Below are 23,817 nucleotides of genomic sequence, written 5' to 3' on the forward strand. Positions count from 1 at the left end.
CAGCGCATGTTTAGGTTTATCACACCTTGAGAGTAAGCAGAGAGCGCTTTAAGAATGAATAAGCTTGTTGATAGATTCACTCAGCGCATGTATAGGTTTATCAACCTCCAGAGTAAGCAGAGAGCTTTTTAAGAATGAATAAGCTTGTTGATAGATTCACTCAGCGCATGTATAGTTTAATCACTCCTTCAGTGTAAGCAGAGAGCGCTTTAAGAATGAATAAGCATGTTGATAGATTCACTCAGCGCATATATAGGTTTATCACACCTCCAGAGTAAGCAGAGAGCGCTTTAAGAATGAATAAGCTTGTTGATAGATTCACTCAGCGCATGTATAGGTTTATCAACCTCCAGAGTAAGCAGAGAGAGCTTTAAGAATGAATAAGCTTGTTGATAGATTCACTCAGCGCATGTATAGGTTTATCAACTTCCAGAGTAAGCAGAGAGCGCTTTAAGAATGAATAAGCTTGTTGATAGATTCACTCAGCGCATGTATAGGTTTATCAACCTCCATAGTAAGCAGAGAGCGCTTTAAGAATGAATAAGCATGTTGATAGATTCACTCAGCGCATGTATAGGTTTATCACACCTTGAGAGTAAGCAGAGAGCGCTTTAAGAATGAACAAGCATGTTGATAGATTCACTCAGCGCATGTATAGGTTTATCAACCTCCATAGTAAGCAGAGAGCGCTTTAAGAATGAATAAGCATGTTGATAGATTCACTCAGCGCATGTATAGGTTTATCACACCTCCAGAGTAAGCAGAGAGCGCTTTAAGAATGAATAAGCATGTTGATAGATTCACTCAGCGCATGTATAGGTTTATCACACCTCCAGAGTAAGCAGAGAGCGCTTTAAGAATGAATAAGCATGTTGATAGATTCACTCAGCGCATGTATAGGTTTATCAACCTCCAGAGTAAGCAGAGAGTGCTTTAAGAATGAATAAGCATGTTGATAGATTCACTCAGCGCATGTATAGGTTTATCAACCTCCAGAGTAAGCAGAGAGCGCGTTAAGAATGAATAAGCTTGTTAATAGATTCACTCAGCGCATGTATAGTTTAATCACTCCTTCAGTGTAAGCAGAGAGCGCTTTAAGAATGAATAAGCATGTTGATAGATTCACTCAGTGCATGTATAGGTTAATCACACCTCCAGAGTAAGCGGAGAGCGCTTTAAGAATGAATAGGCTTGTTGATAGATTCACTCAGCGCATGTTTAGGTTTATCACACCTCCAGAGTAAGCAGAGGGCGCTTTAAGAATGAATAAGCTTGTTGATAGATTCACTCAGCGCATGTATAGGTTAATCACACCTCCAGAGTCAGCAGAGAGCGCTTTAAGAATGAATAAGCATGTTGATAGATTCACTCAGCGCATGTATAGGTTAATCACTCCTTCAGTGTAAGCAGAGAGCGCTTTAAGAATGAATAAGCATGTTGATAGATTCACTCGCGCATGTATAGGTTTATCACACCTCCAGATTCAGCAGAGAGCGCTTTAAGAATGAATAAGCATGTTGATAGATTCACTATTATTATTATTATTATTATTTTATTTTATAGAGCGCGATAGTCACCCGGGGGTATCCCAGCGCTAACGAAACCCTAACTTAACCAGATCTGAGGAGCACGCGGGGCAAAAACAAGAGAGAAAACAGGAGCGAAGATCGGAGAGACAAAGTTTATGGGAAGAGGTGTGTTTTTTGCCGCTTCCTGAAACGCAGGTATTGTGGCTCAAGTCGCAGGTCATGAGGGAGAGAATTCCAAAGACGAGCGGCTTGTACCGAGAACCGTCTTCCTCCTGATCGGGTTTTCCTAAATCTGGGAGTATTAACAAGGTTTTCCACGTTAGACCGAAGGGATCTGGAGGGTGTGTAGGGGGTAATGAGTTTACTGAGGACTGGGGGGCCCTGGTTATGCAGTGTTTTGTGAACAAGACACAGGGCTTTGAATTTGACTCTCTCTCTAATGGGGAGCCAATGAAGGAGTTTGAGGGCTGGTTTAGCGGACGATCTGGCCGGGGTGTTTGTGATGATCCGGGCAGCGGTGTTCTGGATTCTCTGTAATGTGGTAAGAGTTGACTCGGGAGCACCCAGATACATCACATTACTATAATCCAGTCTCGATATTAGGAGACCTTGAATTAATAGTTTCTGGGATTTGGGGGGAAGAAGGGGCAGGACTTTCCTCAGAGATTTTAAGAGACCAAAGCAGGTCCCTGCCACCTTTTTTGCCTGCGAAGCGAAAGTAAGATCAGAGTCAATCCAGACACCCAGACTTTTCACTTCTGGTTTAGGGTCAGGGGGAGGACCCAGACAGTTTGGCCAGCTGTCCATGGGGAGTGAGGTTCCTTTGGGGCCAAGTATAAGGACCTCGGTTTTAGTCCCATTAAGTTTTAGGGCCGATTTATTCATCCAACCATGGACCTGCGTAAGGCAGTTAAAAAGATCGGCTTTCTGTTGGTTAGGGTGGGACAGGGATACCACTAACTGGGTGTCGTCAGCATAGCTGACGACGCTCACTCCGAATGGGGTGATGACCTCCTCCAATGTGGACATGTAGATATTAAATAATGTAGGGCTCAAGGAAGAGCCCTGTGGCACGCCACATTGGAGGGGTATTTCGGAGGAGCGAGCGTTCTTCTCCCAGATCTGGTAAGAGCGTTGGGCCAGGAAGGATGAAAGCCATGCTAAGGCTGTACCTTCCACTCCAACTTTAGCCAGTCTGTTGATGAGGAGTTGGTGGTCAACGGTGTCGAACGCCGCACTAAGGTCGAGGAGGATCACTGCCACTGATCCTCCCCCATCCAATAGTGCTCTGGCCTCCTCAACCGCAGCCAGGAGGGCGATGTCCGTGCCCTGTCCTGGTCGGAAGCCCGTCTGGGAACTTTTTAATTTGTCATTGGCCTCTAGAAACTGCGAGAGTTTCCTATTGACTAACTTTTCTGCGATTTTACTAACTCCTGGGAGTAATGAGATGGGCCTGTAGTTAGCTAAGTTCTCCGGATCGAGCGTCGGTTTCTTCAGAAGGGCTTTTACCACAGCCTTCTTCCAGCTCGTGGGGACAGTTCCCTGTTGCAGTGAGGTGTTAATCAGCTGGGTAAGGGAGGGAATGATGGTTTGGACTACCTCCTTGAAGATCCGTAAGGGAGCAGGGTCCCTAGGGGAGCCGCTCTTCATAGAGTTAAACGTGTTTCTCACCTCGTCTATCGTGACCTGGCCCCAAGTGGACAGACAGGTGGAAGGATGTGAGTGATCGATTTCTTCCTCCGGGCTAGAGGGGGGAATTGATTCCATGATAGCTTGAATTTTGTCATGGAAAAAATTGGCCAATTTTTGGCACTTCTCCTGGTCCAGTTTCGGATCAGAAGGAGATCCTAGTCCCTGTTCTGGGGGTTTTGAGAGCTCTTTGAGGATGGAATATGCTTCCTTACTGGAGCCTCCCGCCTTTTCTATTCTCTCCTGAAAGAACAAGCGTTTGGTTTTAACAATGGCGGTTTTGTAGGTCAGGAGGGAAATAGAGTAGATGTTTTTTTTGGTGTCTGTTTTATCACGCCTCCAGGAGCGTTCGGTTTTTTTGCACTCTTGGCGCAGAGCTTTGAGCTCTGGGGTGTACCATCCAGCCGGGGGTATTCTTTTGGTTTGTTTGAGGGTGGTAATTTTCGGGAGCATCGTGTCAAGGGATAAGGTGATCCAATCGTTGAATTGTTTATCAGCTGTATTGGGGTCAGAGGAAAGCTCGGGGATGGATTCTGCCAGAGAGGCAGCCCATTTCTCAGGAGATAATTTTCGCCATTGTCGGTCGGAGATCTGGGTTTTAGGAATCGAGTGCGTGGGTAGAGGGATTTCCCAGGAGAAAGGGACCAGAAAGTGATCCGTCCATGGGAGGGGCACGGGTACGTTAGTTGTTACCGTTGTTATATCGGTAAGGATGGGGTCCAGTAGGTGGCCCTTGTTATGGGTAGGCTCATTATTCATTAAAAGGATCTTTAGAGAGTTTAGATCACGTTTAATGTCCGAGGCTGCTCGGTCCATGGGGTCCAAGAAGTGGACGTTGAGGTCACCTACTATGAGAAAATTGGAGGTAGAGGAAGCTAGTTGGGACACAGATTCAAAAATGGCGTTGATAAAGTTACCTATGGCCCCTGGGGGGCGATAGATCAGAAGCCCTGCTAGGGTAAGAGCAGAGGAAATTTGGATGGTGAATTGTCCGCTCTCACAATCCCCAATGCCGGCGTTAGTCATCCGACAGGGGTATTGTTCCCTGTGGATTATAGCTATCCCGCCTCCTCTCCCTTTAGGTCTATTTAGTGCTTGACAGAGATAACCCGTGGGAAGGGCCGTGACAACGTCAGAGTCGGTGTTATCAGAAAGCCACGTTTCCGTAATGAATAGTAGATCGAGCTCCTGATTCTGGATCAGGAGATTCATTTCGGTAGCGTGTTTGGGGAGGGAGCGGCAATTAAGAAGTCCCAACTTCAGTGCAAATGTGGTCGGTTTGAAACTGGGGATAGGATTGCACCGAGGACAGTTTGTGAATGCCTTCCCTGCACTGAGGGAGTGGTGACAGGCAAGTGAAATTTTAGGTCGTAGGGCGCGTAATGCCTCCGGTGTATATGTTACTCGTTCCTGAGGGTTGACCGACAGAGTAACAGGGCCTAGGGCCGTCTGGGCCCGGACGGGCACAGACGGGCTTGCCTTAGGCGCGCCTTCGGCGCGCAAACGGCGCTCCCGCTGCGCTCGTCCGCTGCGCGTCCTGTACAGGCACATTTATGGGTGACTTCGGGGGCGTGGCCTCAAAGGGGCGGAGTCAGCGTGCACGCCGTTGTTGATGGCGGCGGCGGCTGGAAGCGCTAGGAAGGGCGCTCAATCAGGTAGGGCGCTTTCGCTTTTCCAAGTGCAACAGATCAGATTCGTGACACCACACAAGAGCAACAATTTTTAAAAACACACAATGCAGAGTACCTCCAGTGTCCCGGCTTCCGCCTCAGGACCTGGGTCAGGGGTTTCTGTAAGCCGCTCGAAAATCAGCGGTATATATCCAGGCAAGGGGGCGTGGCCTCGAAAAGGGGCGGAGTCAGCGTGCACGCCGTTGTTGATGGCGGCGGCGGCTGGAAGCGCTAGGAAGGGCGCTCAATCAGGTAGGGCGCTTTCGCTTTTCCAAGTGCAACAGATCAGATTCGTGACACCACACAAGAGCAACAATTTTTAAAAACACACAATGCAGAGTACCTCCAGTGTCCCGGCTTCCGCCTCAGGACCTGGGTCAGGGGTTTCTGTAAGCCGCTCGAAAATCAGCGGTATATATCCAGGCAAGGGGGCGTGGCCTCGAAAAGGGGCGGAGTCAGCGTGCACGCCGTTGTTGATGGCGGCGGCGGCTGGAAGCGCTAGGAAGGGCGCTCAATCAGGTAGGGCGCTTTCGCTTTTCCAAGTGCAACAGATCAGATTCGTGACACCACACAAGAGCAACAATTTTTAAAAACACACAATGCAGAGTACCTCCAGTGTCCCGGCTTCCGCCTCAGGACCTGGGTCAGGGGTTTCTGTAAGCCGCTCGAAAATCAGCGGTATATATCCAGGCAAGGGGGCGTGGCCTCGAAAAGGGGCGGAGTCAGCGTGCACGCCGTTGTTGATGGCGGCGGCGGCTGGAAGCGCTAGGAAGGGCGCTCAATCAGGTAGGGCGCTTTCGCTTTTCCAAGTGCAACAGATCAGATTCGTGACACCACACAAGAGCAACAATTTTTAAAAACACACAATGCAGAGTACCTCCAGTGTCCCGGCTTCCGCCTCAGGACCTGGGTCAGGGGTTTCTGTAAGCCGCTCGAAAATCAGCGGTATATATCCAGGCAAGGGGGCGTGGCCTCGAAAAGGGGCGGAGTCAGCGTGCACGCCGTTGTTGATGGCGGCGGCGGCTGGAAGCGCTAGGAAGGGCGCTCAATCAGGTAGGGCGCTTTCGCTTTTCCAAGTGCAACAGATCAGATTCGTGACACCACACAAGAGCAACAATTTTTAAAAACACACAATGCAGAGTACCTCCAGTGTCCCGGCTTCCGCCTCAGGACCTGGGTCAGGGGTTTCTGTAAGCCGCTCGAAAATCAGCGGTATATATCCAGGCAAGGGGGCGTGGCCTCGAAAAGGGGCGGAGTCAGCGTGCACGCCGTTGTTGATGGCGGCGGCGGCTGGAAGCGCTAGGAAGGGCGCTCAATCAGGTAGGGCGCTTTCGCTTTTCCAAGTGCAACAGATCAGATTCGTGACACCACACAAGAGCAACAATTTTTAAAAACACACAATGCAGAGTACCTCCAGTGTCCCGGCTTCCGCCTCAGGACCTGGGTCAGGGGTTTCTGTAAGCCGCTCGAAAATCAGCGGTATATATCCAGGCAAGGGGGCGTGGCCTCGAAAAGGGGCGGAGTCAGCGTGCACGCCGTTGTTGATGGCGGCGGCGGCTGGAAGCGCTAGGAAGGGCGCTCAATCAGGTAGGGCGCTTTCGCTTTTCCAAGTGCAACAGATCAGATTCGTGACACCACACAAGAGCAACAATTTTTAAAAACACACAATGCAGAGTACCTCCAGTGTCCCGGCTTCCGCCTCAGGACCTGGGTCAGGGGTTTCTGTAAGCCGCTCGAAAATCAGCGGTATATATCCAGGCAAGGGGGCGTGGCCTCGAAAAGGGGCGGAGTCAGCGTGCACGCCGTTGTTGATGGCGGCGGCGGCTGGAAGCGCTAGGAAGGGCGCTCAATCAGGTAGGGCGCTTTCGCTTTTCCAAGTGCAACAGATCAGATTCGTGACACCACACAAGAGCAACAATTTTTAAAGCGCATGTATAGGTTTATCACACCTCCAGAGTAAGCAGAGAGCTTTTTAAGAATGAATAAGCATGTTGATAGATTCACTCAGCGCATATATAGGTTTATCACACCTCCAGAGTAAGCAGAGAGCGCTTTAAGAATGAATAAGCTTGTTGATAGATTCACTCAGCGCATGTATAGGTTTATCAACCTCCAGAGTAAGCAGAGAGAGCTTTAAGAATGAATAAGCTTGTTGATAGATTCACTCAGCGCATGTATAGGTTTATCAACTTCCAGAGTAAGCAGAGAGCGCTTTAAGAATGAATAAGCTTGTTGATAGATTCACTCAGCGCATGTATAGGTTTATCAACCTCCATAGTAAGCAGAGAGCGCTTTAAGAATGAATAAGCATGTTGATAGATTCACTCAGCGCATGTATAGGTTTATCACACCTTGAGAGTAAGCAGAGAGCGCTTTAAGAATGAACAAGCATGTTGATAGATTCACTCAGCGCATGTATAGGTTTATCAACCTCCATAGTAAGCAGAGAGCGCTTTAAGAATGAATAAGCATGTTGATAGATTCACTCAGCGCATGTATAGGTTTATCACACCTCCAGAGTAAGCAGAGAGCGCTTTAAGAATGAATAAGCATGTTGATAGATTCACTCAGCGCATGTATAGGTTTATCACACCTCCAGAGTAAGCAGAGAGCGCTTTAAGAATGAATAAGCATGTTGATAGATTCACTCAGCGCATGTATAGGTTTATCAACCTCCAGAGTAAGCAGAGAGTGCTTTAAGAATGAATAAGCATGTTGATAGATTCACTCAGCGCATGTATAGGTTTATCAACCTCCAGAGTAAGCAGAGAGCGCGTTAAGAATGAATAAGCTTGTTAATAGATTCACTCAGCGCATGTATAGTTTAATCACTCCTTCAGTGTAAGCAGAGAGCGCTTTAAGAATGAATAAGCATGTTGATAGATTCACTCAGTGCATGTATAGGTTAATCACACCTCCAGAGTAAGCGGAGAGCGCTTTAAGAATGAATAGGCTTGTTGATAGATTCACTCAGCGCATGTTTAGGTTTATCACACCTCCAGAGTAAGCAGAGGGCGCTTTAAGAATGAATAAGCATGTTGATAGATTCACTCAGCGCATGTATAGGTTAATCACTCCTTCAGTGTAAGCAGAGAGCGCTTTAAGAATGAATAAGCATGTTGATAGATTCACTCGCGCATGTATAGGTTTATCACACCTCCAGATTCAGCAGAGAGCGCTTTAAGAATGAATAAGCATGTTGATAGATTCACTAAGCGCATGTATAGGTTTATCACACCTCCAGAGTAAGCAGAGAGCGCTTTAAGAATGAATCAGCATGTTGATAGATTCACTCAGCGCATGTATAGGTTAATCACACCTCCAGAGTCAGCAGAGAGCGCTTTAAGAATGAATAAGCATGTTGATAGATTCACTCAGCGCATGTTAGATTCACTCAGCGCATGTTTAGGTTTATCACACCTTGAGAGTAAGCAGAGAGCTTTTTAAGAATGAATAAGCATGTTGATCGATTCACTCAGCGCATGTATAGGTTTATCACACCTCCAGAGTAAGCAGAGAGCGCTTTAAGAATGAATAAGCATGTTGATAGATTCAATCAGCGCATGTATAGGTTAATCACTCCTTCAGTGTAAGCAGAGAGCGCTTTAAGAATGAATAAGCATGTTGATAGATTCACTCGTGCATGTATAGGTTTATCACACCTCCAGAGTCAGCAGAGAGCGCTTTAAGAATGAATAAGCGTGTTGATAGATTCACTCAGCGCATGTATAGGTTAATCACACCTCCAGAGTAAGCAGAGAGCACATTAAGAATGAATAAGCGTGTTGATAGATTCACTAAGCGCATGTATAGGTTTATCACACCTCCAGAGTCAGCAGAGAGCGCTTTAAGAATGAATAAGCATGTTGATAGATTCACTCAGCACATGTTAGATTCACTAAGCGCATGTTTAGGTTTATCACACCTTGAGAGTAAGCAGAAAGCGCTTTAAGAATGAATAAGCATGTTGATAGATTCACTCAGCGCATGTATAGGTTTATCACACCTCCAGAGTAAGCAGAGAGCGCTTTAAGAATGAATAAGCTTGTTGATAGATTCACTCAGCGCATGTATAGGTTTATCAACCTCCAGAGTAAGCAGAGAGCGCTTTAAGAATGAATAGGCTTGTTGATAGATTCACTCAGCGCATGTATAGGTTAATCACACCTCCAGAGTAAGCAGAGAGCGCTTTAAGAATGAATAGGCTTGTTGATAGATTCACTCAGCGCATGTATAGGTTTATCACACCTCCAGAGTAAGCAGAGGGCGCTTCAAGAATGAATGAGCATGTTGATAGATTCACTCGGCGCATGTATAGGTTAATCACACCTTGAGAGTAAGCAGAGAGCGCTTTAAGAATGAATAAGCATGTTGATAGATTCACTCAGCGCATGTATAGGTTAATCACACCTCCAGAGTAAGCAGAGAGCTTTTAAGAATGAATAAGCTTGTTGATAGATTCACTCAGCGCATGTATAGGTTTATCACACCTCCAGAGTAAGCAGAGAGCGCTTTAAGAATGAATAAGCATGTTGATAGATTCACTCAGCGCATGTTTAGGTTTATCACACCTTGAGAGTAAGCAGAGAGCGCTTTAAGAATGAATAAGCTTGTTGATAGATTCACTCAGCGCATGTATAGGTTAATCACACCTCCAGAGTCAGCAGAGAGCGCTTTAAGAATGAATAAGCATGTTGATAGATTCACTCAGCGCATTTATAGGTTAATCACACCTCCAGAGTAAGCAGAGAGCTTTTTAAGAATGAATAAGCTTGTTGATAGATTCACTCAGCGCATGTATAGGTTAATCACACCTCCAGAGTAAGCAGAGAGCTTTTTAAGAATGAATAAGCATGTTGATAGATTCACTAAGCGCATGTATAGGTTTATCAACCTCCAGAGTAAGCAGAGAGCGCTTTAAGAATGAATAAGCATGTTGATAGATTCACTCAGCGCATGTTAGATTCACTCAGCGCATGTTTAGGTTTATCACACCTTGAGAGTAAGCAGAGAGCTTTTTAAGAATGAATAAGCATGTTGATAGATTCACTCAGCGCATGTATAGTTTAATCACTCCTTCAGTGTAAGCAGAGAGCGCTTTAAGAATGAATAAGCATGTTGATAGATTCACTCGTGCATGTATAGGTTTATCACACCTCCAGAGTCAGCAGAGAGCGCTTTAAGAATGAATAAGCATGTTGATAGATTCACTAAGCGCATGTATAGGTTTATCACACCTCCAGAGTCAGCAGAGAGCGCTTTAAGAATGAATAAGCATGTTGATAGATTCACTCAGCGCATGTTAGATTCACTCAGCGCATGTTTAGGTTTATCACACCTTGAGAGTAAGCAGAGAGCGCTTTAAGAATGAATAAGCATGTTGATAGATTCAATCAGCGCATGTATAGGTTAATCACTCCTTCAGTGTAAGCAGTGAGCGCTTTAAGAATGAATAAGCATGTTGATAGATTCACTCGTGCATGTATAGGTTTATCACACCTCCAGAGTCAGCAGAGAGCGCTTTAAGAATGAATAAGCATGTTGATAGATTCACTAAGCGCATGTATAGGTTTATCACACCTCCAGAGTCAGCAGAGAGCGCTTTAAGAATGAATAAGCTTGTTGATAGATTCACTCAGCGCATGTTAGATTCACTCAGCGCATGTTTAGGTTTATCACACCTTGAGAGTAAGCAGAGAGCGCTTTAAGAATGAATAAGCATGTTGATAGATTCACTCAGCGCATGTATAGGTTTATCACACCTCCAGAGTAAGCAGAGAGCGCTTTAAGAATGAATAAGCATGTTGATAGATTCACTCAGCGCATGTAAAGGTTTATCACACCTCCAGAGTCAGCAGAGAGCGCTTTAAGAATGAATCAGCATGTTGATAGATTCACTCAGCGCATGTATAGGTTAATCACACCTCCAGAGTAAGCAGAGAGCGCTTTAAGAATGAATAAGCATGTTGATAGATTCACTCAGCGCATGTATAGGTTTATCACACCTCCAGAGTAAGCAGAGAGCGCTTTAAGAATGAATAAGCTTGTTGATAGATTCACTCAGCGCATGTATAGGTTTATCAACCTCCAGAGTAAGCAGAGAGCGCTTTAAGAATGAATAAGCTTGTTGATAGATTCACTCAGCGCATGTATAGGTTAATCACACCTCCAGAGTAAGCAGAGAGCGCTTTAAGAATGAATAAGCTTGTTGATAGATTCACTCAGCGCATGTATAGGTTAATCACACCTCCAGAGTAAGCAGAGAGCTTTTAAGAATGAATAAGCATGTTGATAGATTCACTCAGCGCATGTATAGTTTAATCACACCTCCAGAGTAAGCAGAGAGCGCTTTAAGAATGAATAAGCATGTTGATAGATTCACTCAGCGCATGTTTAGGTTTATCACACCTTGAGAGTAAGCAGAGAGCGCTTTAAGAATGAATAAGCTTGTTGATAGATTCACTCAGCGCATTTATAGGTTAATCACACCTCCAGAGTAAGCAGAGAGCTTTTTAAGAATGAATAAGCATGTTGATAGATTCACTCAGCGCATGTATAGGTTAATCACACCTCCAGAGTAAGCAGAGAGCGCTTTAAGAATGAATAAGCATGTTGATAGATTCACTCAGCGCATGTATAGGTTAATAACTCCTTCAGTGTAAGCAAAGAGCGCTTTAAGAATGAATAAGCATGTTGATAGATTCACTCAGCGCATGTATAGGTTAATCACTCCTTCAGTGTAAGCAGAGAGCGCTTTAAGAATGAACAAGCATGTTGATAGATTCACTCAGCGCATGTATAGGTTTATCAACCTCCATAGTAAGCAGAGAGCGCTTTAAGAATGAATAAGCATGTTGATAGATACACTCAGCGCATGTATAGGTTTATCACACCTCCAGAGTAAGCAGAGAGCGCTTTAAGAATGAATAAGCTTGTTGATAGATTCACTCAGCGCATGTATAGGTTAATCACACCTCCAGAGTCAGCAGAGAGCGCTTTAAGAATGAATAAGCTTGTTGATAGATTCACTCAGCGCATGTATAGGTTTATCAACCTCCAGAGTAAGCAGAGAGCGCTTTAAGAATGAATAAGCTTGTTGATAGATTCACTCAGCGCATGTATAGGTTTATCAACCTCCAGAGTAAGCAGAGAGCGCTTTAAGAATGAATAAGCTTGTTGATAGATTCACTCAGCGCATGTATAGGTTAATCACACCTCCAGAGTAAGCAGAGAGCGCTTTAAGAATGAATAAGCATGTTGATAGATTCACTCAGCGCATGTATAGGTTAATCACACCTCCAGAGTCAGCAGAGAGCGCTTTAAGAATGAATAGGCTTGTTGATAGATTCACTCAGCGCATGTTTAGGTTTATCACACCTCCAGAGTAAGCAGAGGGCGCTTTAAGAATGAATAAGCATGTTGATAGATTCACTCAGCGCATGTATAGGTTTATCACTCTGTCAGTGTAAGCAGAGAGCGCTTTAAGAATGAATGAGCATGTTGATAGATTCACTCAGCCCATGTATAGGTTTATCACACCTCCAGAGTAAGCAGAGAGCGCTTTAAGAATGAATAAGCTTGTTGATAGATTCACTCAGCGCATGTATAGGTTAATCACTGCTTCAGTGTAAGCAGAGAGCGCTTTAAGAATGAATAAGCATGTTGATAGATTCACTCAGCGCATATATAGGTTTATCACACCTCCAGAGTAAGCAGAGAGCGCTTTAAGAATGAATAGGCTTGTTGATAGATTCACTCAGCGCATGTATAGGTTTATCACACCTCGAGAGTAAGCAGAGAGCGCTTTAAGAATGAATAAGCATGTTGATAGATTCACTCAGTGCATGTATAGGTTTATCACACCTCCAGAGTAAGCAGAGAGCGCTTTAAGAATGAATAAGCTTGTTGATAGATTCACTCAGCGCATGTATAGGTTTATCACACCTCCAGAGTAAGCAGAGAGCGCTTTAAGAATGAATAGGCTTGTTGATAGATTCACTCAGCGCATGTATAGGTTAATCACACCTTGAGAGTAAGCAGAGAGCGCTTTAAGAATGAATAAGCATGTTGATAGATTCACTCAGCGCATGTATAGGTTTATCACTCTGTCAGTGTAAGCAGAGAGCGCTTTAAGAATGAATAAGCATGTTGATAGATTCACTCAGCGCATGTATAGGTTAATCACACCTCCAGAGTCAGCAGAGAGCGCTTTAAGAATGAATAAGCATGTTGATAGATTCACTCAGCGCATGTATAGGTTAATCACACCTCCAGAGTAAGCAGAGAGCGCTTTAAGAATGAATAAGCTTGTTGATAGATTCACTCAGCGCATGTTAGATTCACTCAGCGCATGTATAGGTTAATCACACCTCCAGAGTAACCAGAGAGCGCTTTAAGAATGAATAAGCTTGTTGATAGATTCACTCAGCGCATGTATAGGTTAATCACACCTCCAGAGTCAGCAGAGAGCGCTTTAAGAATGAATAAGCATGTTGATAGATTCACTCAGCGCATGTATAGGTTTATCACACCTCCAGAGTAAGCAGAGAGCGCTTTAAGAATGAATAAGCTTGTTGATAGATTCACTCAGCGCATGTATAGGTTTATCACACCTTGAGAGTAAGCAGAGAGCGCTTTAAGAATGAATAAGGATGTTGATAGATTCACTCAGCGCATGTATAGGTTTATCAACCTCCAGAGTAAGCAGAGAGCGCTTTAAGAATGAATAGGCATGTTGATAGATTCACTCAGCGCATGTTTAGGTTTATCACACCTTGAGAGTAAGCAGAGAGCGCTTTAAGAATGAATAAGCTTGTTGATAGATTCACTCAGCGCATGTATAGTTTAATCACACCTCCAGAGTCAGCAGAGAGCGCTTTAAGAATGAATAGGCATGTTGATAGATTCACTCAGCGCATGTTTAGGTTTATCACACCTTGAGAGTAAGCAGAGAGCGCTTTAAGAATGAATAAGCTTGTTGATAGATTCACTCAGCGCATGTATAGGTTAATCACTGCTTCAGTGTAAGCAGAGAGCGCTTTAAGAATGAATAAGCTTGTTGATAGATTCACTCAGCGCATGTATAGGTTAATCACACCTCCAGAGTCAGCAGAGAGCGCTTTAAGAATGAATAGGCTTGTTGATAGATTCACTCAGCGCATGTATAGGTTTATCACACCTTGAGAGTAAGCAGAGAGCGCGTTAAGAATGAATAAGCATGTTGATAGATTCACTCAGCGCATGTTTAGGTTTATCACACCTTGAGAGTAAGCAGAGAGCGCTTTAAGAATGAATAAGCATGTTGATAGATTCACTCAGCGCATGTTTAGGTTTATCACACCTTGAGAGTAAGCAGAGAGCGCTTTAAGAATGAATAAGCATGTTGATAGATTCACTCAGCGCATGTATAGGTTAATCACACCTCCAGTGTAAGCAGAGAGCGCTTTAAGAATGAATAAGCATGTTGATAGATTCACTCAGCGCATGTATAGGTTTATCAACCTCCAGAGTCAGCAGAGAGCGCTTTAAGAATGAATAAGCTTGTTGATAGATTCACTCAGCGCATGTATAGGTTTATCAACCTCCAGAGTAAGCAGAGAGCGCTTTAAGAATGAATAAGCTTGTTGATAGATTCACTCAGCGCATGTATAGGTTAATCACACCTCCAGAGTCAGCAGAGAGCGCTTTAAGAATGAATAGGCTTGTTGATAGATTCACTCAGCGCATGTTTAGGTTTATCACACCTTGAGAGTAAGCAGAGAGCGCTTTAAGAATGAATAAGCATGTTGATAGATTCACTCAGCGCATGTATAGGTTTATCACACCTCCAGAGTAAGCAGAGAGCGCTTTAAGAATGAATAAGCTTGTTGATAGATTCACTCAGCGCATGTATAGGTTAATCACACCTCCAGAGTCAGCAGAGAGCGCTTTAAGAATGAATAGGCTTGTTGATAGATTCACTCAGCGCATGTTTAGGTTTATCACACCTCCAGAGTAAGCAGAGAGCGCTTTAAGAATGAATAAGCATGTTGATAGATTCACTCAGCGCATGTATAGGTTTATCACACCTCCAGAGTAAGCAGAGAGCGCTTTAAGAATGAATAAGCTTGTTGATAGATTCACTCAGCGCATGTATAGGTTAATCACACCTCCAGAGTCAGCAGAGAGCGCTTTAAGAATGAATAGGCTTGTTGATAGATTCACTCAGCGCATGTTTAGGTTTATCACACCTTGAGAGTAAGCAGAGAGCGCTTTAAGAATGAATAAGCTTGTTGATAGATTCACTCAGCGCATGTATAGGTTAATCACACCTCCAGAGTCAGCAGAGAGCGCTTTAAGAATGAATAGGCTTGTTGATAGATTCACTCAGCGCATGTTTAGGTTTATCACACCTTGAGAGTAAGCAGAGAGCGCTTTAAGAATGAATAAGCATGTTGATAGATTCACTCAGCGCATGTATAGGTTAATCACACCTCCAGTGTAAGCAGAGAGCGCTTTAAGAATGAATAAGCATGTTGATAGATTCACTCAGCGCATGTATAGGTTTATCAACCTCCAGAGTCAGCAGAGAGCGCTTTAAGAATGAATAAGCTTGTTGATAGATTCACTCAGCGCATGTATAGGTTTATCAACCTCCAGAGTAAGCAGAGAGCGCTTTAAGAATGAATAAGCTTGTTGATAGATTCACTCAGCGCATGTATAGGTTAATCACACCTCCAGAGTCAGCAGAGAGCGCTTTAAGAATGAATAGGCTTGTTGATAGATTCACTCAGCGCATGTTTAGGTTTATCACACCTTGAGAGTAAGCAGAGAGCGCTTTAAGAATGAATAAGCATGTTGATAGATTCACTCAGCGCATGTATAGGTTTATCACACCTCCAGAGTAAGCAGAGAGCGCTTTAAGAATGAATAAGCTTGTTGATAGATTCACTCAGCGCATGTATAGGTTAATCACACCTCCAGAGTCAGCAGAGAGCGCTTTAAGAATGAATAGGCTTGTTGATAGATTCACTCAGCGCATGTTTAGGTTTATCACACCTCCAGAGTAAGCAGAGAGCGCTTTAAGAATGAATAAGCATGTTGATAGATTCACTCAGCGCATGTATAGGTTTATCACACCTCCAGAGTAAGCAGAGAGCGCTTTAAGAATGAATAAGCTTGTTGATAGATTCACTCAGCGCATGTATAGGTTAATCACACCTCCAGAGTCAGCAGAGAGCGCTTTAAGAATGAATAGGCTTGTTGATAGATTCACTCAGCGCATGTTTAGGTTTATCACACCTTGAGAGTAAGCAGAGAGCGCTTTAAGAATGAATAAGCTTGTTGATAGATTCACTCAGCGCATGTATAGGTTAATCACACCTCCAGAGTCAGCAGAGAGCGCTTTAAGAATGAATAGGCTTGTTGATAGATTCACTCAGCGCATGTATAGGTTTATCAACCTCCAGAGTAAGCAGAGAGCGCTTTAAGAATGAATAAGCTTGTTGATAGATTCACTCAGCGCATGTATAGGTTTATCAACCTCCAGAGTAAGCAGAGAGCGCTTTAAGAATGAATAAGCTTGTTGATAGATTCACTCAGCGCATGTATAGGTTAATCACACCTCCAGAGTCAGCAGAGAGCGCTTTAAGAATGAATAGGCTTGTTGATAGATTCACTCAGCGCATGTTTAGGTTTATCACACCTTGAGAGTAAGCAGAGAGCGCTTTAAGAATGAATAAGCATGTTGATAGATTCACTCAGCGCATGTATAGGTTTATCACACCTCCAGAGTAAGCAGAGAGCGCTTTAAGAATGAATAAGCTTGTTGATAGATTCACTCAGCGCATGTATAGGTTAATCACACCTCCAGAGTCAGCAGAGAGCGCTTTAAGAATGAATAGGCTTGTTGATAGATTCACTCAGCGCATGTTTAGGTTTATCACACCTCCAGAGTAAGCAGAGAGCGCTTTAAGAATGAATAAGCATGTTGATAGATTCACTCAGCGCATGTATAGGTTTATCACACCTCCAGAGTAAGCAGAGAGCGCTTTAAGAATGAATAAGCTTGTTGATAGATTCACTCAGCGCATGTATAGGTTAATCACACCTCCAGAGTCAGCAGAGAGCGCTTTAAGAATGAATAGGCTTGTTGATAGATTCACTCAGCGCATGTTTAGGTTTATCACACCTCCAGAGTAAGCAGAGAGCGCTTTAAGAATGAATAAGCATGTTGATAGATTCACTCAGCGCATGTATAGGTTTATCACACCTCCAGAGTAAGCAGAGAGCGCTTTAAGAATGAATAAGCTTGTTGATAGATTCACTCAGCGCATGTATAGGTTAATCACACCTCGAGAGTCAGCAGAGAGCGCTTTAAGAATGAATAGGCTTGTTGATAGATTCACTCAGCGCATGTTTAGGTTTATCACACCTTGAGAGTAAGCAGAGAGCGCTTTAAGAATGAATAAGCTTGTTGATAGATTCACTCAGCGCATGTATAGGTTAATCACTCCTCCAGAGTCAGCAGAGAGCGCTTTTAGAACGCGTTAGCATGTTTAGAGAGGGGAATCAGAGAGTGCTCTTGGGGGAAGAGTCCTATAGAGAGAATCGCAGCTTTGTTAAGGGAATCCTCTAACCAGGTATTTAGCGTCATCAGGAAGCGCTTCGGCGCTAACCAGAGAGCGCTTTTAAAATGATCGTGGGTCAGGCGGGGGTTCGAGTGCGCTTGAGGTGGGCAATGGCGAGAGGTATCAATGCTGAGAGGGAATACGCTCTCCTCGGGGGGAGTTCGAAAGCCCCTCAGGGCAGAGGGCTAGACAGGGAGGGCATTTGAAGACCCCGCAGCCAGGGGGCAGGTAGCAGCAGGGGGTCCAGGAACAGGAAGACGGACACAGAAACGGTGGAGGGGTTTACCGTCTATCTGAGTGTTTATAACAGCATGGCGGTTACATCAAGACACGGAGAGTGAGACGTGCAGACAGAGGGGCCGACAGGCAGGTGATGCAGGCAGAGGGGCTGACAGGCAGGTGATGCAGGCGGAGGTGCTGACAGGCAGGCGATGTATATATGTATATATATATATATATATATATATATATATATATATATATATATATATATGTATTTTTTTTTGTAGGTAATTAATATAGCGTGAGCCAAGCTCCGAGGGGCATCAGGGCGCTTTAGAGACAGCATGAGGGTCTCTGCAGAGAGCTGTGCTGGGTCTGAGCCTAGTGGAAACCAGACATAATTCGGACAAACTCTGCTGCTTTTCACGGAAATGTAATGTATCATTGGTGGCATGTGGGTGTCAAGTGGTTTGTCTAGAATCACAGATTTATTGTTAAGTATTGGAGCTGGGATTCGAACCCTGGTCAGCAGGATTCATCTTCAGCAACAGAGTGAGAGTCGGCTGGGTGGACAGTGAGTGGACGGGAGCACAGATGGATGAAGGGTCAACAAGTTAGAGAGCGAGGACGATGAACCGGCTGCAAGAAAGAAATAGATCGACAGGGTAAATGATGGGTGGAAAAGTGGATGAATGGGTGGGTCATTGATCGAAAGGCAGGTAGACCGACTGGATGTATAGAGGGAAGGCAGGGACAGGAATGAACTGGATACATGGATGGATGGCTGAAATGCAGATCAACAGGATGGATAGCTGGGTGGATGGACCAGGAGACAGGCAGACCGGCTGGATGTATAGAGGGAAGCCAGGGGACAGGAATGAACTGGATACATGGATGGATGGCTGAGACACAGACCAACAGAAAGGATAGCTGGGTGGATGGACCAGGAGACAGGCAGACCGGCTGGATGGATGGACCAGGAGACAGGCAGACCACCTGGATGGACGGACGGACAAGGAGACAGGCAGACCGACTGGATGGATGGATGGACGGATGGAGGGCTGAGACACAGACCAACAGGATGGATAGCTGGATGGATGGACCAGGAGACAGGCAGACCGGCTGGAAGAGATACTGAGACGGGAAGGCAGGTTGAGTGATGGAGGGGGGGGGGGTCAAGATGGCTAGAGCGGATGGATGGATAGTTGGTGGGTACCTGACTGGCCTAGAGAGGAAGACGTTCTTACAGAGGCCTGAGAGCTACAAAGAGATGGGTTATTTCAAAATCTTCAACGGATGCCTGCATTTTTTGGCTGAATCCGTCATAGTTGCGCCAGAACATACTGCAGCGACCGGAATTGCCTGGCGTTAGGAGATTTGGTAACTTTTGTTTTTAATTCTTATAAAATTCAAGTTTTACAGGAAGGAGCTGCAGGCCCAAACTACACAGGTGCAGACACCCTGCTCGCGGCTCCTTCTCACTCCACGAACGGGGGGGGGGGGGGGGGGTCACCCTAAGCCCAGACAGGGCTCCAGATCTTTTCCCGAGCCGCGCAGTCCCGTTGGGTCCCCAGCTGGTCACAATGTGTCGAAAAATCAGCCGAACCCCGTCATTTTTGATCACAGCGCACCAGTTATTGCTTCCCCCGCCCACGCAAAGTTATACTATATTAATCTGGGTGAAGTTATCGGCCTCAGAAGGATGAAAGCTGAAGTAGCGCGCTCCACGAAGTTTACATTTAGGAGCGTACTAGTGACGCAGGCCTTCACGGCAGATGTTCGCGCATTACAGTACCAGACGGTCGTGTCGTGTCATCACACCACCAGTTCCCTGATTTTTCTCCTGGTTCCAATGACATCCTGAACACATCAGTTGCCTGTCTGTGCCCTGGCAGGCACGGTCTAGTGGTACTACCCTGCGTCTCAGATCTCAGCTTCCAGCTTGAATTCATTGTGTGACCGTATGCAAATCGTCTTTTCTCGCAGCACCTTGGTTTGTTCGCTTCTCTGCCAAAAACTGAGCGTTTAGCAACAGGATTAGCGGAGACGAGGCATGTACAAAAAGACCGGGCTGGCTGAACATTTATTTTTCCCGAAAGGCGTCCGAGCACGGCCTCTCTTTGCTTGTTCATCCATTCGTCTGAAATGAAACAGCTGCTCCCCCGGGGAGGTTTTTTCCTGTTTTTTTTCCTCTCAGTGAGTGTGTGTCAGTATAGTGTACTCTGCTGCGCCTAGCCAATTCTGAGATCACCCAGAAAAGTCTGGCCGCATAAAAAGAAAGTGGACATTGGAAGGGGGTGAGTAAAAGGAACGTTATGTCTGCAGATGCAGAATTAAAGAGAAAAAAACAAGCATTTTGCATATTGAAGCCAAGACAGCGCCCTTAGTGCAAAGAAACAGCATACTCTTCGTAGAAAGCACCGTGCATAAAGCAAGCTGGTATTCTTATTTCACCTGTAGCGCCAGAAAACGCCACGACCAAACACTATATAAACACTTTTTACTAGTATATATCAGAAAAGTTATATAATGTACTTACAGCAGGAAATCTTCGGTGGAGAAGCTCTTAGATGCGCCCACCCACCACCGGCGGAAACCAACCCCCTTTCCAATAGCTTTAGCGCCTACAGATAGCTTAGATTACACAAAACGCTGCAAGTGCACTCTGGGAACTGTAGTCGAGACTCACGTAACGAGACCTATTGACCCGAAGTACAACGCTGTGATGATCGATAAAAAGACCCAAAAAAAACAGAATTCGTGGGGTACAGAAGGGCCACGGGGAGATCACTTTTAGTGTTGTATAAGGGACCCTTTCCCCACCCCACAAAAAAAAACAAAGGCAACATTTGCAGGGCCTGTCCCTTTTATTTGAACAAGAGTTCTTATGACCCCCCGCCCCCCCTTTCGCCCGCCGCACTTCCCTCCCAGCCAACAGCAACTCCCTTAATCCATGTTTTCCTGGTCTCCTTGGCGCCTTTCTCACATTGTACACGTTGTCATGGTTACCAGTATGGACTCTCAAATATACACACAAAGGAATCAATGTCAGACGTGCACTCACGGTCTCCACGCCATCCCCGCCTGCTACAAGTCCTGATCCGCAGCCACGGTCACCTCTGGGCTGCAAGGGGGTGCAAGATGGGGGGAGATGGGGGGAGGAGGGGGGTGTGCTGCATTTACCAGACACCAACACCCCCTCTCCAGACCCCCACCCTGAAAAGCAACCAGAACGAATATGATATGATCTCAACGTGTCTTTAGTCAGGCGTGATTAGTTCATCCAGCCCATGTTTCCCGTTGCATTCTGGTGCTTGTAGTTCTGCATTTCCTCATGTTAAATTGAAGACTAAATGAGCCATTGTTCTACTAAGCTTCCCCCCCCCCCCCCCCCCCCCCCACACACACACACACACTCTGTCAGATTGTGGGCTCCATTTCAAGGTCCGCAAACATCTCTGAAGAAAGTGGTGGGGGCTTTCTTTACTGAGCGTCAACACGTCATCAAGACGGTAAAATACAAATGGTCGCTCTGTCCTGGTTCTAAGTGGGAGTGCTTAGAAGCACAATCATCACAGTTTTAGGGGAGAGTAGGGTGTGGTTAGAAACACCGTCTCGATCGCCTGTAAAATAACCCACCATGTTGGCATATTTGGTATGCTAATAAGCCTGCAGCAATTTTTCCCACCAAAAAGTTGTCTTTCTGCTTATTTATGTTACATGTATGTTGCTGCAGGGGGGCTGATGAGTGTGGTCGATATTCGCACTAACATGCTCACCTCAACTCTAAAGACCGAGGTACGCTCGACTAAGGATTGAAAGCGCCTAGAAGCTAGCTCACTTCGATACTATGGGTCGCTCTGCCTAGAGCACATGCTTATTGCCAGGATTAAGGACGGGCAGTGCTTGGAAACACATCCGTGGCATTATTAAAGACCCGTTTGCTTAGAAACAAGCTCAGCTCTCAGAGTGGGACACGGCTGCCCCTAGAAACCCCGCACACCCAGTTGTATGGACCGAAACTGCTTAGAGACAAGTTGGCTCAAGAACTGTTCGTGGCTAGAAACCAAGTACCAAGCACTGGGAGCGCTTAAATGTATATACTAACGATTGGAGCGCTTAGAAACAAGTTCACACTCGTTATTAGGAGCTACATAGAAACCTGATCTTTCATTCTAAGACCCATGGCCCGTGTTCTGAGTGTGCTTGTGTGTATTAGTGTGTGAGGCCCCCCCTCTCCCTTGTACTCACAATCAGCGGGAGGGTCCGGTCCTCGCGGTGCGCCTCCAGCCGGGCCCCCGCGGCCCGGGGTCCGCCCCGGAAGGAGGCTGCGGGGGACGGGGGCTTGTTGTCCTGCCACAAGTAGTAGAAAGTGCCTAGAATCCAGGCCACGGTGAGGATGGCGATGGCATTAGCTCGGATCCTCCTCATCTTTCGGGGGGCTGGAGGGTCCCAGGCGCGGGCTCCCTCGGAGTCCTGGAAGAGGCAGGGAAAACGGGCAAAATCCTGGACTAGGCAGGAAGTGAGGGCAGACTGCCCAACGAGCCAAAATCCTGTGCGAGGGAGGCAACAAGCCCCGAACAATCCCGAAGGTACCGGGCTCCCGGACTAGGCAGGTGGTGGGGGCAAAATCCTGAAGGTGGCAGCAGGGTGATGGGCAAGGCGCTGAGTCCGGGAGGCGGCGGGCGGAGGGCGCAGGTTCATCGAAGGGGCAGGATCTTGACTAGGGCAGGAGGTCTCCGCAAAGGCTGTCTGAGGCAGGAGGGGAGTGCAGAGTCCTGTTTGTGGCAGTCTCATGGACGGAGCAGGGGGTGGGCGCAGACTCCCGGCTGAGGCAAGAGGGGAGTGCAGAGTCCTGGATGTGGCAGTCTCATGGACGGAGCAGGGGGTGGGCACAGACTCCCGGCTGAGGCAAGAGGTGGGTGCCGAGGGCTGGGCGGTGCTGGTACCTGGAGATGGAGAAGCGGTTGCAGGGAGAGTCCTGCTGTGCCAGGCTGCTGCTGGGTGCCTGTGAAGAGGGAAGCCGGGTCCTGGTGTGTGAGAGGAGGCAGCCTCCGGGGTGATGGAGAGGTACACCGGATCTCGGTGTAACAGAGAAGAGGCAAGCTCGGTGATGGCGAGGGGGCGGAGGTCCTGGTGAGTGAGAGGAGACAGCCTCCTGGGTGATGGTGAAGGGGGGGGGGGTTCCTGTGTGTGAGAGGAGGCAGCCTCCTGGGTGATGGTGAAGGGGGGGGGGGTCCTGTGTGTGAGAGGAGGCAGCCTCCTGGGTGATGGGGAGAGGGGTCCTGGTGTGTGAGTGAAGGCAGCCTCCTGGGTCGTGGTGAAGGGGTGGTCGTGGTGTGTGAGAGCAGGCAGCCTCCCCGCTGATGGTGTAGGGGGGGGTCCTGGTGTGTGAGAGCAGGCAGCCTCCTCTGTGATGGGGAGAGCGATCCTGGCGTGTGGCAGGGAGGGAGCCGCTCGGTGATGGATACACTGTCCTGGCTGTATGTGTGTGTGTGTTCACCGGGCTCTGTAGGCAGCTGATGCCTGCTCCGCCCCCGTCCTCTCCTCTCTCCGGCCGGCTCTCACAGCCACAGCTGAGCCGCCTGTTTAAGCTCCATCCCTCTCCTCCTGCTCAGTCCTGCAGAACAGGGGCGGGAGGGAGGCCTCCCTGGTCCTAGCGCCCCTCCGGCTGCTGGACACAGGACGGGCACACCTTGCTGTCCAGGGCGCTCACCTCCGGGGCCGGAAAGGCCTGAGAACTATAGCCAGGCGGTAGGGCTGGGGCAGAGTCAGTCACGTCACGAGGGAGCCTGTGACTGGTGGGTAGGACACAGCAGAAGTTTCATTCGTATATTCTTTCTCCTATTGCGCTTCAGGCTTCACTGCCCATGGGGTCTCACCAAAGGCGCGTCTAGACCGGAACTGGAGGGGGTGGTGGTATTGGGCAGTGTCCTCTGACACACCAAGCAATAGAGCCTGACTGAATACTTCAAACCTTTTGGAAGTGGACTTCTACTCAGAACCAACTCAAGAAAATAGTGACAATATTTTACACATATTGGACAAACCCAATACCTTTAGAAGAAACATTTGCAGGTTTGACGATGTTTACAGGCG

At 46.7% G+C, this 23,817-nt stretch overlaps 1 protein-coding gene across 1 annotated transcript in view; it reads right to left on the bottom strand.

The window, feature by feature from the left end:
* Positions 1-23,074, bottom strand: part of GALNT16 (polypeptide N-acetylgalactosaminyltransferase 16) — a 512,323-nt gene extending 489,249 nt beyond the window's left edge. Inside the window, exon 1 of the mRNA XM_086937043.1 lies at positions 21,970-23,074. Within this exon, the coding sequence (XP_086793169.1) occupies positions 21,970-22,149 (180 nt within the window). The 5' untranslated portion in view covers positions 22,150-23,074. The remainder of the gene's footprint in view (positions 1-21,969) is intronic.
* Between the last annotated feature and the right edge of the window lie 743 nt (positions 23,075-23,817).

This window comes from Lissotriton vulgaris, chromosome 9, assembly GCF_964263255.1.
Source record: "Lissotriton vulgaris chromosome 9, aLisVul1.2, whole genome shotgun sequence".
Taxonomy (NCBI): Eukaryota; Metazoa; Chordata; class Amphibia; order Caudata; family Salamandridae; genus Lissotriton; species Lissotriton vulgaris.